The sequence below is a fragment of the Eleginops maclovinus genome, chromosome 22, assembly GCF_036324505.1.
Source record: "Eleginops maclovinus isolate JMC-PN-2008 ecotype Puerto Natales chromosome 22, JC_Emac_rtc_rv5, whole genome shotgun sequence".
In the NCBI taxonomy this organism is placed as follows: Eukaryota; Metazoa; Chordata; class Actinopteri; order Perciformes; family Eleginopidae; genus Eleginops; species Eleginops maclovinus.
Genome location: NC_086370.1, coordinates 13,860,591 through 13,877,814, shown reverse-complemented (window position 1 = coordinate 13,877,814; position 17,224 = coordinate 13,860,591). Strand labels below are relative to the sequence as shown.

The 17,224-nt window shown below is 44.6% G+C and overlaps 1 protein-coding gene across 4 annotated transcripts in view; it reads right to left on the bottom strand.

Annotated features, from left to right (window-relative positions):
* Positions 1-17,224, bottom strand: part of slit1a (slit homolog 1a (Drosophila)) — an 84,124-nt gene that overhangs the window by 56,991 nt on the left and 9,909 nt on the right. For all 4 annotated transcript variants that reach the window (XM_063875093.1, XM_063875094.1, XM_063875095.1 and 1 more), the window contains exons 2-4: positions 16,299-16,370; positions 14,129-14,200; positions 12,572-12,643 (exon numbers count right to left, since the gene is read on the bottom strand). In XM_063875093.1, the coding sequence (XP_063731163.1) occupies positions 12,572-12,643; positions 14,129-14,200; positions 16,299-16,370 (216 nt within the window). The remainder of the gene's footprint in view (positions 1-12,571; positions 12,644-14,128; positions 14,201-16,298; positions 16,371-17,224) is intronic.

Below are 17,224 nucleotides of genomic sequence, written 5' to 3'. Positions count from 1 at the left end.
AAAATTCCTCTCCGTTTTGCTCATTTCATCACTCTCACACACTCTATAAGTGCTTCAGCTTTGGCAACAATAGTTTAGGGTAGCCTGTGTGTGTGTGTGTGTGTGTGTGTGTGTGTGTGTGTGTGTGTGTGTGTGTGTGTGTGTGTGTGTGTGTGTGTGTGTGTGTGTGTGTGTGTGTGTGTGTGTGTGTGTGTGTGTGTGTGTGTGTTTGTGTGTGGTGTGTGGTGTGTGTGTGTGTGTGTGTGTGTGTGTGTGTGTGTGTGTGTGTGTGTGTGTGTGTGTGTGTGTGTGTGTGTGTGTGTGTGTGTGTGGTGAAGGTTTATGAAAGCCACTCCAGGGCTCTTCAAGGCCGGCCAGCCACGGCCAGCTTGACGATTGAGGATCGGAATTCAGGAGGGCGGTTGACAAAGAGGCTCTCCCCTGGTGTGTGTTTTACAGAATGAGCAGGAAGAGAGAAACACAGAGTGTAGATGGAAAGAGAGAAAGGAAGCGAGTGATAGAGAGCGAGAAAGAGAAAAAGAGAGAGATGAAAGAGAGAGCAGGTGTGAGAGATGCAGCATTGGCAACTGGAAGACACTGGTCTATTCAGAGCGATGTAATTGCCGTTACAGTGGCTGCTTGTTTCGTTAATTTCCTCTTTAGAGGGATACTGCAGCAGTTTTTGTGTTACACATTAATAATGTTTTGTGGGATCCCCTCTCTGCCCCTCCCCCTCCCTGTTGACTGACAGCTCGGCTGCCTCCTGGCCCAGCCTGGCTCGGAGCAAGGGAGTGGGTGACTGAATAGGCTAATAAATGGTGAAGGAGGGGTTGGTCACACCCCACCCTATTGTACCAGTGCTGTCACGCCTGACCCTTAACCAAACACACACACAAACACACACACAACCACACACAGACAACCAAACACACACACACACACGCACACGCACCCACCCACACACACTTTGATGGCTAACTATGTGTGCGCACAACCTCTTACGTACATACACACACCTTCACATCACCTCTGTCAGTCCTGACCCCATACCAAATACCCAGGCTCCCCCCTGTATCCAAGGTGACCAAATGAGGCCCCACATATCGCCTAGCAACCAGGGAACAATGAGCTCCAAGGAGACGGAATGGCTTGAGCAAAGGGCAGGCTATTCTCTGGAGATGGAGGGAGGGATGGAGGGATGGTAGCCGAGGTGGGGAGAGGAGGGGACGAGGGGTGATGGGAATGGTGTTAGGACACATCTTTAACCATGTCACAAAGACGGTGCCTGCCTGGGAAACCAGGCTGTGCTTCTCTAACCCAGCTGGATGTCTCCGCTCAACTCTGCTCCGCTCAGCTCACTCTTACAACTTGGAAAAAAAACTGTCTGACTTCTACCTTTTCTCTTTAGTTAAACCAACTTTCCTCCTATGAGGGGAGGCCGGGAGGAAAGCCAGAAAAGCAAAGAACAAGAAAACTAAAACGTTGAGTAATGTGCAGTTCAGTTCTACGACATCTGTCAAACATTGAACATATCTTTGTTATGCTACAGAGAATAAAAGGACAGACAGCATCATGACAACTCCCAGGTCCCCTTCAATCAGCCAGGGAGAAACTTTCAACTAATTTGATTTTGACACGACATCACCCAGCATTGACTTTACTCGAAATGTGAAATAAACTTTTAACATTTCTTAACTGCCCTGCCCCTAGAAAAAGCAAGGATGTTAACACATGTCTCACCACCTTTTATCTTTCTATATTCAGAAACACAGGTACGAAGGTGAGGCTGCGATTGCCGAGGGGCTAAACGCAGCAAAACAACACTCTGCCAATTCAGTCTCCATAGAAACTATTAGAAGCCATACTATAAAAAGACAAAGGAATGTGGAAAAAGTCAACCCTGCCCAGATTACAGACTGACACTCTAATGATTCAACTGATGTATTTATCACATATCCATCTTTGATTGGGATTCTGCCAAAATGTCTTGCGAAAAATACAACCCCTTGTAGGAGGTCTTGTTTTGTAGCGCACTCTACAAACTAAAATCACCAAAGATTTTTACCAAATAAACACATGAGAGGGAGAAGAAATAAAAATGTGTAAACATAGCATTGAGGAAGTGTGAAGGTTAGCTTGTCCATGTGAAAAGTCTTTGTTAGCCATGAATGGCCTCCTTTACAACAGCTTTATGAAGTGGAACCTGGGCATATCCTCTCACACACTTGCACACAAACACTCTGACACTAAATATGTAGCAGGAATGTGCAACCTTCCTATGTTTTATACTGCTAATTGAAAGACTTTGAAGGCCTTTTCTCACCATATTCTTAAATTCTAAACACTACGTCAATCAATAATGAATGAATTAGTTGAAACAATAGCATGCATTAACGTGGCAGTTCAGAAAAGTGGTCTTAATCTACAAGTCAGAAGTAATTCCCGTCTTTGGGTCTAATGAAGGTGTCAGGGGGAGGGAGCATTAATGGTGTGTGGCTATGCGTTACGGATTAATAGAACCACACAGACACACTCACGCACATGCATAGATTGGTTTTGGAGGATTTAACAGGTTTTAAGGAGCAGCGACATTTCTTTAGGCGTAGTCAAATCAAAGAGCATCAGCCATTGTTCAAATATCCCTCTGTCCCCCTTTCTGTGTCCCTGGAATTATTAAGATGTCCATTTTATGAAGTGTTGACACAATCAAAGAGCAAGCGGAGAGAAGTAATAGAAAATGGTGTATGAGTTTGTGTGTCTGCCATTGATTTCTGGCCTATAGACGTTGTCCTGCTTAAAGCATCCGACCTTCTGTGGCCTGTAAATATAGGGAAAGGTCTCCGGGATAATGTATTGGACAGAGGAATGCGCTAAGTAACAAAGACCATAATGATTTGACCCATTCTTTGACCGCATTGTGTGTCTCTGTGTCTGGCTGGGACACTCTTGACTTCATGGGAACTGTCTGCATCTCCAGGTCCGGTCTGGGCTTGGGTTGACCTATTACTCTTCTTTTCTACAAGCCACAATCCATTGCTGGTAATATCCACTCCACTAACACCAGCACCAACAACACCCCCTCCAGCCATCAGCTTGATCTCCACATGAAAGGGCCTGCGAGCTCATTACCACAGCCTGGGGCTCATCAGGGCCTCCCGTCCCCAGGCCTTTTATAAGCCAGAGAGGATGGAGAAATTCATCGAAGAGGGAAGAGGAATGGGGAAAGGGAGCTCATATAGGGCAGCCAGGTGTTAAAGATACAGATAAGAGGCAGGGAGGAAGTCAAACAGGGGGAGGAAAGGGAAGCGATAAGGAAGGTAAGACAAGGTAGATGACAGAGAAGAAGTAAGGTACAGTGAAAGGGGCAGGGGGGATGATAGAGGGGAAATGGGGAAAGCTGACAGAGGGAGGAGGCTTTCTACTCCTATCTCTGTGCCGTGTTTCATCCTCCATAGGGCCCCAGTGTCACTCAGGCCTCCTCCAGCAGAGTCCAGCTTTGAAGTGATAATAGGGCTTTTGGCTAATGCCCCACTGCAGGTGCCCGTGGCTCCCTCTCCCAGCACAGCCACATAGATGAGAGGAGATGAGAATCCTTTTATAGTCTACAGATGAGGCCAATCTTTCTCCCCTCTGCCTCTTTTTCTTTCTTTCGCTTTATCTGCCAACCCCACTTACCCTATACCCACACTATTTATTGCTTCCTAGGCACTGTCTGTCCCTTTCAGGTCCTTCCATTGCCCTCTAACTCATTTTACCCGCTTTTCACTCCTCCCATTCTGTTTCTGTTTACTTGATTGAATTGCAAGCCTTCACTGGCTTTAGCAGAATGGAATTTTAAACTATCTGGAAAAACAATTTAAAGTTTACAAGGAAAAATTGTTACTTTCCGAGCGGAAAGAGGATCTCTACAGTAGGATTACAAAAAAGGATTTATATTTCTTCCCTACCACACCTTCATTACTCTTTCCCTGCCCTTCTGTCTTTCATCATTTGTGGTTTCCGACTGTGCCTTCTTCCTTGTCAATCAATACTCGATGTCTCTCTCCACCTCAGCGCGCCCTCTGAGGCATCAGATTGGTGTGACTGCAGGATACAATGCACACCAGGTAAACGCACACATAGCTCTGCTGCTCTTCAGATGTAACACTCATTTCTCGAAGCATTGCATGGGTGGGGCAGGTGTGTGTGAATGTGTGTGAACACTTGTAGTTGAAACAGCAGGGAAGGCGAATCGATTCCATCCCTCAGCGATTTCCTGTTAGACCTTACAAAGCTAAGAAGTGAAGGCAGCATACTGTTTCTCACCAAATAATATCTCTACAGTGGGCATACACAAACGCACTGTAGCTAATGAGATCACCGCTCCATACTGTGATACCAGCAGGACAGTATTGTGAGAGGGAGCAAATATAGGAAACAGATAGACGTTTGTACTAGAATCCACTTTTTCCCCTGTGCTCAGTGGCCCTGCACGGCTCAATATGTATTTTTACTGGAATGTGGGCAGTCCATCGACTTACCTCAGCAGACAAGTGTCTTTTGTTTACTGAGAAAGTTGGATGGCTGAAGAGAGAGCACAGACATACAGGAGAGAAGTTTCTGGTTGTATTCACATTTAAGACTGTTTGAATAGATGCATGTTTCAATTTTACTTCCAAGTGTCTGTTTTTGATTCTCAACTAATATGCACACATAACTGTGTTAAATCAGATGTGGGTAAAGAGGTTTATCTAAGCCTTTATGACTCAAAGTAACAGCTCATGTTTGGTGGTTACCTTTTTCAAAAGTTGTATGTATCAGGTTGAAACTATACAAATCTATCCTTAATACGGCAAAGATTGTGAGGATTGGTTCAAATTAGCTTTTTTAAAATAGTAACATTTTCATAATGCGCTACTTTTGGATATTATGTAAGATTTAAGGTCCAGAACAAAGAGCGGGGAAGGTTTTTTTTATACGCTGAAACACCTTTTTTCTGCAATAGTCCTGTTTAGAGAAGACAGGGTTTTCTCTGTGAAAATTGGCTATGAAACATTGTCTGTATAACTTGCAATCATGAAGTATTAATGTTTAATTTATTATAATACATCTGAATGTTGCCTTCAATTTGACATCACTGCAATGCATCCAAACGGTGTTACATGGAAGCCTCCACAGAACAACCGCAGCCCACAGCTGCATATTAGCAGCTCTATGGGAGCTGTAGGGGGGAGGTGGTGTGCTCGAGAGCACCTCAGCAGCAGTTGCAGAAGACAAAAGTTGCCTCATTCACTTAACCAACCAACTGTTCGATCTCAGATTTCAACTAGCAAATCTGTTGTCACCAGTTTGCTTTATTACATAGCCTGCACCATGTCAACCTAATTAATCTTGAGGCACACAAGGCTTCGTCTTTATGCAATGAAACAGTAACCAACTTCCTAAGTTCAGCTGCTATGTGGCAACAGCTCTACACCCTGTGGAGTCTCATGAACAAAAGGCCTGGAGGTGTGCTAAGTATAAAGCCCTAAGAATGGACCTGCTCACCACAGACAGAGAGGAGACAGAGCTCAGGGTTCACACACACGAACATAGAAACAGAAATATAGCCACAGGGAAGAGGAAGGAGTTTAACCTAAGACGCTCCTTCCACAGGATAAAGGGATGCGTCTAAAGCCTGTAATTATGTATGCACACACACAACTAGAAATCCAAAAATCTCTTTCCATCCATTTCACCGCTCTTTTCCCAAGCTATTGTATGAGATCTCGTTCAGTAAATATGAAGCTCATTTGGAACCATTTCAGCTCCCAACTCTTGGGTGTTGCTGTGTGTCTTCCGCTTGCTCAGAAAAGGTAAACAGCCCGAGCCCCTCAGAGCATTGGTTGCTACAGCAGCAAATCAGCAGGAGTTGGGCAAAGTATTGGTGCAATGGCATTAGTCTGATTGCATGTGTGCTTGTGTGTGTGTGTATGTGTATGTGTGTGTGTGCAGGCATAATTTGCCCTGCAGTTTGTTTGTTTTTTTTAAATCTCAGAATCAGAGATAGAGCCTGAGGCCGCAGGATAGGGCTGAAACAGCCATTTACCATATTTGTGTGGTTTTGCTGTGTTGGGCAACACATGCGCATGTGTAGGCAGTTTGCTTCTTCCTGCTTTTGAGGATATTGGGAAAGATTTTGACCCCCCTCTCCACTCCAGCTCAAAGGCGGAGAGACTGTGTTTGGGTCTGCTTGGGTTACTTCCAGTGCTGATCTCCAGAGTCTCAAGTCCAGACCCTAACAGCTCATAACTAGAGATTACACACAGACACTGTAGTCTTCCTGCTAAGCTCCTCACACACAACACTTCCACATGATGATCCAGAGCAGATACCGTTGATCGAAACCCCAGATCTTGAACCGTAGCGTAACGAGATGGACAGATGCACTGAGCGAGGGAAACACCTATTGCAGGGAGATTGCACTCTATTAAGCCTGTGATGAATGAGCTGGATGTTTCATTCTGATGGCTGCATTCATGCTCCATGCCGTTTAACTGCACATAGCAGTAAGGCACACACCCCCACTAAGCATGTGTTCATGAACACACACACACACACACACAGACAAGCAGGACAACCCAACTAGTGCTATACGGGTTGTTATTCCTGGCCGGAATTGCAGCATTCCACAAGCCCCTGCTTGGTGATTTCAAGAAGTGAGTGTATGTGTGTGAAGACACGAGGGCACCCTTTTCCTCCTGTGTGTGTGTCAGTTCCAATCTGGACCAGGCGAAGCCAGCCGTCAGAGAGGCAAACTGTCGGCAGTAGCACAGAGAGGAGGAGGAGGCCTCCTTCGGCAGCTCTGCGAGTGAAATCCCTGTGTGTGTATACTCATGACGGATCTAGACCACACTGTGATGTCTTATTCATGCTGTATCAATTCATAATGACCAGGCCAGTCCCCAGTGTGAAGACGTACATGCACACACACAGATGTGTATGATCGGGACGGTCATCGCAGAATAACGTGAGTGTGTGTGTGTGTCTCTGTGTGCATGTTTGCCCCAATGAATATTTAGAGCATCAGGGCTGGTGTGGGTGAGTATGTAGAGCAGTGTGTACCAGACACTGGACACACACACACATCACTGATGTCCCAGCGCTTTAGTGTGAATATTTAACAAGCCTCAATCCATCTGTTCAATAATTCATGAGGAAGGACACAGAATCGTTAGTAAATATAAACACCGCTGTTTCTCTTGTGCCTTCGCCCTGTCTTTTTTTGCACCTCTGACCGTCTCACTCTTTCTTCTTTGACTCTCTTTTCTCTTTCTTTTTTTCTTCATTTTTCTCCCGCTTCCCTTGTGCTGCGGTTGTGAATATTTCAGATGGCGGAGTGGTTTTTAAATTACCCCCTTTTGGCTTCCGCTCCCCTCACATGGTTTGGTCTGCATTTCTCTCTCACACACGGTCCGACTCGTAAAGAAAACAGCGACAAGCCATAAAAGCCACTTTTACCAGCTGACAAGGACAGGGCCAGGAAGAGAGGTAGGGGCAAGAAGTTAAGGCCTGCCAGGTATTTTTCGGTTGACTTCCTGGTCAGGTAGTTAATACTTTCTTTAAAGTTGAAACTTAAATAGTTGCTTTGCCCACATTCGGAAAAGCTCTTCATAGCCTGCATACACATTTTGATATCTATACCCTGTTACTCACCAACATCATTATGAGAAAAAAACATCCTACCAAAAAAATGCTTTCCTTTCAGTGTAGTCACCACATCACAACTTAGAAATGGACAAATCTGAAAAATCTATCAAGTAAACCAAAAATATCTGTACGGGTAAATACCATTAGTAGTAAAAAAAACGTTATCATTTTCGGCTGAACCAACCATAAAAAGCCTCTGATGCACGCAGGTATTTTGCTTTCATTGTGTCTGAAGGGAACTTTGCTCACTAAAGTCTCTGCAGTCAGTGTTTACTTAGTGTCAGACAAACCACAGTCAAGAAATCAGGATGTCTCCCATCGATGGCACAGAAACCCCCTGATGAATGGAATGATGGGTTGCCATGGGGACTGCTGCCAAGCGGGGGCCCATGCGGTCCTCTGAGGGAGAGAGAGACCTAGCACGTCGAGGCAGGTCATTCATAAGCAGAGACAAAGGGAAGGAAACGGCAAGACCAGCTCTGGCCATTAACAGCCTGCCAGGCGCACATGCATGCTCGCACGCACATGCACAGCGCAGCATTATAACAACACTTAAAAACAGTCACGAGGAGACAAAAAAAATGGCACATTTAAGACACTCTTTTAGCCAGTTATACATAAATAGTGAAAAGTTGAAAGAGTTAATTTGCTGGCTTTGTGGCATAAAAGGTCCTGGAACACCAGAGTGACTTTACAAGCCAATCAATCTTCAGCAAATGAAAGGGGAAAATACTGTATATTGAATGGTAACAATGTCAAAACAAGTGGGAATACTGAGACAGAGAGATGATTTATAGGTTTAATGATAGTGCACATTATTTATTCCAGATCTACTACCCGCAAACAATTCTTTCTTCTTCCACTGAGCTACCGTTCCCTAAGCATCAAGCAATCAACAAACAGAAAACACAGCATCCCTCCAACACAAACACAGAAGAGGCAGCTCTGCATCAACACATAGTTGAAGCCTCTCTTTTATCTACATTCAAAGCCATATAAAGAACGTAATCCCTTGTGTGTGCCTGCCATCCACACATTAGCGCACAGAAATGTAATTATAGCGCTATTCTGCCAGTGTTTGTGTCTAATTAGTGTTATTTACATTTTCCCTCTTTTTCTCTGTCTTCTGAATGTGCTCCTATGCATGTGTGTCACCCAGCCAATATTTCAGCGTGCGTGTTTAGGGTTTGTGTATATCAGCGTACCCGTCGTCAAGCATTAACATGAAAAAATGATCATAAAGAAGAATGGCCTCCCCTCTCCGATCCTTTGCCAGGGTTTCATTTGCTCCCCTGCAGGTACTACCACACCTTCCCCTCCTCCTCCTCCTTCTCCTCCTCCATACCTCTTGGGGTGATACACAAGGGAACACCTCTCTTAACCGTCCTCTCACCCCCACCACGTGATACCACACGTTAGATTTTAACGAAAGCAACAACCCTTCAAACAAGCCTGTGTTGTTGCCGCCATTTGTTTGTGGCAGCAACAAGCAACACGGTAATCAAAAACCGCAAAATACCCTTTCGCCTCCTCCTCCTTCAACCCCCCATCCCGAGCCCAAACCAGATGCTATAACCTGGGGCCAGCTATCAGGCTAACTGCTCTGCACTCCTCTAACTCGGCTCACCTATCGCTTTTTTTTTTCTGGGTCCCTCAGTCCTTCCTTCCTCCTGCTCTCCCACTGCGAAAGACACTAATTACAGACATGGATGAGTAGATTACAGATCTGAAGTGCAGTGGAAGTGGGATGAGGAGAACTCAGGGGTGGTGGGCTGGGGGCAACAGGTCGTTAACAGTGATGAATGCAACTCTATTTTCACTGTTATTGTTCACTGATGTTCTGCGCAGCACCTCTCACCTCCCGGCCGCTGTTCCCATGCCTTCTCGACGACGCCATCCATCACAGGCAGCTTTAACTAACTCTAACTATCTCTAATCATCTCCAATCAATTCCAATTATCTCTTCTCTGTCCCTCATGCATCAGTGTCTCTGGTATCTCCCTGGCATGGGAAGGGACAGGGAAGCAGGGGTGTGGATAAAGAGATAGGCTTTTGGAACAGAAAGCAGAAAACTGAAATTAAAATGAAATTAAATATGTGTGCTACCTCCTTTTTTCATGAAACAAGGTCCACATTTTCAACTTCTTAGGTTTGAGCATAATTGCTATTAGTAATTATTTTACATTTGTTCATTTTGTATGAGTAGGTTTTATTAGCCATTTATTAAGATCTGTGTTATAGCAAGGACACTCTTTATTTTCCCTTTGTAGTGGAAACTCATTACCCAATTAGCTTAATGACTGCATGGAAGTGGAGTGTTTAAAAACTCCCCACAAATCAACAGTCCTCTGCTCATTAACAACAGCCTTTTATTAACCCAGCTAGCTTTTCCTTAAAAGTTTAATGAGAGCAACCATCTCCTCTGCTATCCCTCCCTCCTCAATCCCCTACGTCCTTCTTTCTGTTTGTCCTCACAGCGGGACGTCTAAGACAAATAGCCACTTTGTTATACAAAGTTTTTCTCCAAAACCTCACTCAAGAATGAGCAAAAAGAGGGGAAAAGAAGGGAATCCGAGAGACGGAGGGGAAGAGTGTTAAAAAGTATAAAGAAAAAGAAAAGGGGCAATTAATCCTGCGTCCAGGAAGAAGAGAAACCATCTGGGTTAGCACTCCACCTGAGGGCAGCAGGCTTTCACATTAACCTCTCTTGTTAGGATCATAAAGACAGACCCTAACAAGCCCCCGTGAGCACTTTGAGCAAGTGAAAAGAGTCACACACACAAAAATACATATGCATCCAAGACACTGTTTCTCTTTCTATCTGTCTCTATCTCTTTTTCTCTGGTATCCTCAGACACACACACACACACACACACACACACACACACACACACACACACACACACACACACACACACACACACACACAGACACGCAAAAGCGCAAAAGTCTTCCTCTGGGAGCTGAGAACCTTTTAAGTCCATTAAAAGCTGCTGGCGGGAGCGAGACAAGGCTGTAACCTAACCGCATCAGACTGGAACCAGAACCCACCGTGCGGCCCAGACACGCCGCTCAGGAGTTAAGAAACGCATTAGGAAAAACCTTTGTCTTCTACCGCTGTTCCTGATCCCCAGTTACGGGACCTAATTTTTAACAAGCACTAGAAGTCTTTCATGAAGTAACAGCTGTCAATCAAACACCAGCACCATAAAGATGGCATTATTTTAAATCCATTGGCCCAGGATTGCACATTTGTTTTAACTGCTAAAGAATGTACGGCACCTCCACACTTAAAAAGCTTTAAGGCCCATTACGATTCTCTTTTATCCAGCCAAGGATAGAGAACAAATGAGTGTATAAACAGACACATAGTGAATCGATTAAGCAATATTAAACAAAGTCTCAAGAACGTGGCAGAAAAGCCAGCGCTAGGTTTAGAATAATGAGCGTGAAGTTAGATTGGATGAAACAGGGGAGCTTTGTTAGTACAATCCTCTGGTTGTTGGCAGAGACCGCTACTACATATGGACTAATCACACTTGTTCAAGGCCATCCGTTGGTCTGGAAGCCCTCGTCTGCTCTGTGTCTATTCCAGATAGACCGACAATCCAGTGCTGCTCAGTGTAAGCAAGCCACAAGCTGGCCTGCCTATCCCCAAAAGATGAGTCCTTGCCCTCAAGCCCTGCAGGTTGTTTTGGGCGTAATGGTGAGGTGACGTGGGGAGATAGTTACAAGGAAGTGACAGATAGATTCAAGATGGTGTTGAACATCAAAAGCAAGATAAACAGATGGAGGGCTGAGGCCGGGATCATGGGTTAGTTGTACCACTATGTGGATTGAACGGAGGGAAATTATTTTTCCATGTCCCACTGTTTCATTATTCCCAGATGCTAGAAGTAATCCGAACTGGAATGATGGAAGCTGGAATGATCAGCGAGGAAACGGACACTGATTATCTCAGCGAAATAAAAAAAGTCTTGCTGCAGAAGAGAATAAAAGTCTAGCATTACTGTGGGATTTTCTTACTGCATTGGGCACTCCAGTGTCAGAATACAGCTCTGGAAAAAATTAAGAGAACACTCCACATTTTTCTTAAATCTTTATCTCTACATGTATGGCAGCCATTCCAGTGTCTGTTGGATTCCAACACACAGAAAAAATTGTCAGTAGTTTAGAGAATACAATAAAAAAATAAAAAACACTTTAACGCAACGACATACCTATAAATAATAAAACAAGAGAAAAGATAGTGTTGAAGTGGTCTCTTAATTTTTTCCGCGGCTGTATGTGGGTGTGAGATGGTACAGGATTAGCTTTAAGAGGGGAAACTGAATGAAAACTGTGATGACCCATTATATTCAAACTATCATTGAAGAATGTGAGTCTTCTGGCAGAGTGAGCTTTGGGCACATAAAAAGACCTCATTAAGGAACACAGACATCCTATCACCTTCAAAGTCGAATGTGTCCATCGGTTCTAGTCCCAATGTCACACCAACTCCCTTTCACCGGAGTCTCTTGCAGACAGACTCAGAGAAACTGCAGATGGCTTGGCACAAAGGCCCAACAGTGTGCAAAGAACTCAGATTTCCGATCATCCAGCAGCTTTACAATGGAAATCACAGTGCACACTTCACAAACGTCACCTAATAAGTCTGAATGTTAATGACATCTGAAGGAATTCCAGCAAAGAGAAATTGAAGCTTTATTGTCCTTCAATTGTGTTTATCCCAGGCCGAACCAAGCCAACATTCTTCAGACTTTTCAAATCAATGCTTTGCAGTATATCGTTGTAGCACATACAATCTCTGAGCAATATTGGTGGCATGCATGATATGGAAAAGACAAAGAGAGATAGCGAGTGTGTGCTTACAAATACGAAAATCAGTGTGCTCAAATGAAAAAATAAGACTGAATTTACTTACAGTCGAGACAGGCCAGGGTTCTTCTGAAACAGCAACTCAGGAAGCTGCTGCAGTTGATTACGGTTCAGCCGCCTGCGGCAGGGAAAACATATGATCAACCGGTGAATTTGTGTGTGTGCGTTTCTATGCATGCGTGCCCTTGTGTAGGCTGTGAATAATTTCTTCTAGCTGCCGGAGAATCGACTTAGCCACAGGCTATTGTGTTTCAGTGTGCTCTGAATGTCACATAAATATCCAACTGAAAGTTCAGGGGAATTAAACCTCTTGTCAGAGACACCGCCGTAAATTATCTCTGCACAGTTAAATTATGATGCTGCGCCTAGTAGGACTTAGTGCTTTGCGGACTTTCTCAGAGGAACGGAATTGCAGCATTTCCATTTAAACAGGCAAATGACATCCATACCAGTTATCTGAGCATGAACAGATTTTATCTTCGGTGAACTATCAAAAAAAGATGTTCCTAAATAAAAATTGAGAGAAATGGATGCAGCTATTCAAGCCAAAGGAAGCACTGACAGGAATTGTGGTTGGCAACGTCAAACAACTAACGTCCAGGACTGGCAGGCTTTATGCAAATACAACAATTAAGTCAATGAGAAACAGACTGTTGCTAATCTGTTGGAAACCACAACTCTCTTCTCCCTGAATGGCCCATTGGAGGCACATGGGAGTGAATGCATCGGCTGTGGCACTGAGAGGCTGCAAATCTGAGAGGCAGGCCGCTGCCATTCCTTGAGACACATTCAGACAGATGTTGGGACCTGCGCCACTCACTGTATACACTGAGAAGGGTGCTTGGCCAGCTGAGGTTGAGATTTAGTGCCTAATGGGCATTAATGGTCTGCTGTACCTGCTGCTGGGTTAGTGGCTTTTAAACATTAGAGAAACGAGCCGCTTCATTTCCACATTGGTCTGGCAAACGGATATGTCTACCCAATGTTTGGGATCAGTTGAACTCGAAGGAGAAGGGCGGGGGGTGGGCTGTAGGCCTACACGTCTGGAGTATGGTAATGTAAATTGTTAATGCGGGTTTCAGATCTGGGGAAAGTCTTTTATAAGTTAACCACTGTGTGTGCATGATGGCATGTGTCCTTAAAGTCATCTGCTGTGCAGGTTTCCATGCGGCTAGCACTATTGATTTGCTAATGAGCTGGTTGAGGTGTGGTCGGCTGTGTTTGTCTGTGTGTTTTCCCAGTCGGTTTACAAGCTGTCGAGGAGTCCTGGTGCTGTCCAGATGAGCCAGGGTCTGTGGTGGGGGAGGTCTCTTAAGCCCACATATCCCACTGAGGGCATTCCTGTCAGGGAAGGCTAATAAAACATTTCTCCCAGCCTACGCTGTACCCTCTCAGCACCATCCGACCACAAAGGAATGATTGGGAAGTGCCTCACACTTGATACACCCTCCATGGTCAGTTCCTCCTGTTAGTCTCATCACAAATTACTTATCCCAGTACTGGAAAAAATACATCAGTATTAGGGCTTTGATTTGAAGTACGACGTTAGAACAAGTGTTATTTCTGATCAGGCTTTATACAGACAATGCTTGGTGGTACTCACAGTCTCTCCAGCTCCTTCATGTCATCAAAAGCCCCACGCTCGATCACAGTAATCTGATTCTCCATCAGCTGCCTGCAAAGAGGAGGGAAAGAGAGCCTTTAGAGACAATGTGATACAGTGTGGCTTCGACTTTTTTACGAGTCTGTAAAAGGTCACTCAGGCTTTAACAAAGTAAAGGGGGCTTTGGGGTTTGGGTGGCGGGTTTTTTTGCAGCACGTATATTCAAACTGGGTGCAGTGTATTTATCACACGTGCACGCACAGAGGAAAGTGGTGTGGACTGAGGGCACAGTGTGGAATCTTGGCACAAGAAGTAGGAATAGCAGCCAGGAAAGTTTCTAAGGTGGCTTAGAAAGTGTGGGCTCGGGCTCTGGTGTGGTCCACTGGGTGCAGAGGCTGGGTGGAGACGAGACGAAAAGGTAGGCAAGGGGGCAGAAAGTGCAAGAGGGGAAACTGAGGTGGTCTCCAGAGTTTTCACAATTGGCACAATCAAGGGAAAGTCAGCTGTATGTGTATGTGTGCCTGTTGGAGAGTATCAAAGTCACAGGCAGTACATCAAAGTGATTAGTCAAACACAAACAAACAAACTTACAGTACACACACACAAGCAGGAACACATCCTTTCCTCACTTACATTGCCAAAGCTAATGCACCCAAAAAAAGAGGTTTGGATGGTTTTGGAAGTGTTACAATAACACAAGGCCAGGAAGGAGAGAAAAGCGTCCAGCAGCTTTAGAAGCAACAAGAGCTTTCCTTCATTACGTATACAACTGTTCTGTGTTGAAGGCAACCTCTCATGTCTCCTGTGACGCCGCGCTGCAACTCAGCAGTCTGGGCTTCCTCCCCATCGAATATAAATGCTAATCACTGCTCGCACTTCATAAACATAGAGAGAAAAGTGCAATTCACCTCCGATCTCTTTCTCATGAATTTAGATGGAAGGAAAAAAAATGGATCACTACTTTTGATTTGAAATCAACTTTTTTTTGGGATCTCACCTCTTCCGCCCGATTGTTCCTCTATTGTTCCAAACACGCACACACACATCAATGATGTACACCAGCAGTGGCAGAATGGCAGTAAATCAGCTGTGTTAATTTAAGACTGATGGCAGCTGACTGTAAAGATAAACTTATGTTCCTTTTCGGCTCCTCCTGAGGGTTGCTAAGGGGTCAGGGGTTAACCCTCTGTTAGTCTTTATGCTGTTGCCCAACAGAGGTCACCCCCCAGAACACAGAGACAGACATTTTTTTCTTTCAGACATGCCATGCACCACCACCTAACCATGGTAATCATACATCCTGTATATAGATGAATGACATTTCAGAAAGTGAGCAGTGTGTGTTACGTACAGCACAATGGTGGCTGTGAGGGAGTCAGAGGCTTTACAGCAAAAGAAGGGCTGTCTTTAGTACCCCTGCAAGGTGTTGTTTCCTTTTTTCTTGCTGGTGAAAAGCTGCCGACATGAAGGCATTTAATTTCCACATGGAGGTAGAAGGCGGATCAGGAAGGGGACATGCATAGGAAGACTTTAAGTGACAAGAACAGTTGGGACAGAAAGGCCAACTAACAATAAGAATTGAAAATAGCCTGGCTTTGCTGTGTCGTAAGAACTATGTGCAGCTTGTGTTACATTTAAAACATGTTCAGGTCTCCACAACTTCCTCTCTTGTACTGGCATTACTCACAAGTATGTGTGCTCCTATGCACATATAAAGTCACTTTTATAACTACTTTAATACCTAAAGTCACAAGTGCTGTTTAATTTCAACACAGAGGGAGTCAATGACTTTACCTGAATGTGTTAACTGTGTGGAGAGCCTATTTAGGACTAGCGCTTGTGTACACATTACATGTTGATGTGTGGGAACAGAGGGCAAGTGAGCAAATGTGCGTCTAAGGGACAATAAGTGCCACTACAACATACAGAATACAGTGTGACAGAAGTCCATTACTCCGCTGGCTGCAGTCACTCAGTAGCTTAATGTACTCTGGAGTAGGACTCTCGACAGAAGCATCTCCACTTCACTGGGTTTATGCTAATTTGAGCAGCAAGTCTGTACAATGTGTGAGCTGCAAGGTTAGACACAGCTCGGGTATGCATGAATAGATAAACTCATACATGGACATGCAGCACAGATACACATATAAACTTGTAGGCAAGTACTTACAGAACTCGGATGTACTTGAGTCCAGCAAAGTCACTCTTCGTGATGCGTGTGAGGTTATTCCCATTCAGCTCCCTGAAAAGATAGACATGCAAACATATATGAATATTTCATCTTCATTCTCCCTCAGAACCTGTTCAGCCTGATGACTTCAGTGGCACGGATGCATCTATGTCTACTGATACCTGATTCCAAATCTTACTTGGAGCTAAGCAACACACATAACCATACCCTTCAGGCACACAGCACACACACTGTGCCCCAAGCTGTTTGCATATTGAAAATGTCTTAGATGAAATGCAAATGGCTTGAGATGTTAAAGGTAACATATAATGACGAATGAAATCAGAAAGGTTGTGATTGAGGGAAATTCAAGCTTGTATTCTACTGGGAGCTTTTAAAGAAGTTCTATTAAAATGGAAGCCACATTTGAGCTCCCTGTTTGTCTTTCTATTCGAGCCCTCTCCCCCCATCACCCACAACCCCCCTCTCTCTCTGTCCTTCTACTATTGGTGAGGATTAGCAGGAGCCAGCGGAGGGGATTTGGGTAGGGCCACAAGGCCAGCAAGCTAAGTGCTGGGGATATAATAGAAGCAGCCTCCCTGCTGAGAGCTGGCCATAGCTGCAAAGGAAGGGAGGGACAAAAAAGTCAAAAAGGAGAGGTTTTGAATTTACTATTGGGTTCTTACAAGTTAACCATCAAGTGTTGTGTATGACTTTAATTGTAGCGCGCTGAACTCGACTGTTGCACCCTCACTGGTTCAGTCCCCTTTTCTGATATAGGAGAGGTTCACAATGTCCCGCCATGAAAGACTGAAAGATCCATATTAAAACTCAGATGTTTTTGCAAATTGTTTTCTCATGACAGGGAAAACAGAGCAGGCAAAGCACGCAAAGGTTTTACTGTGCTTCTGCACTGTATAAGCATT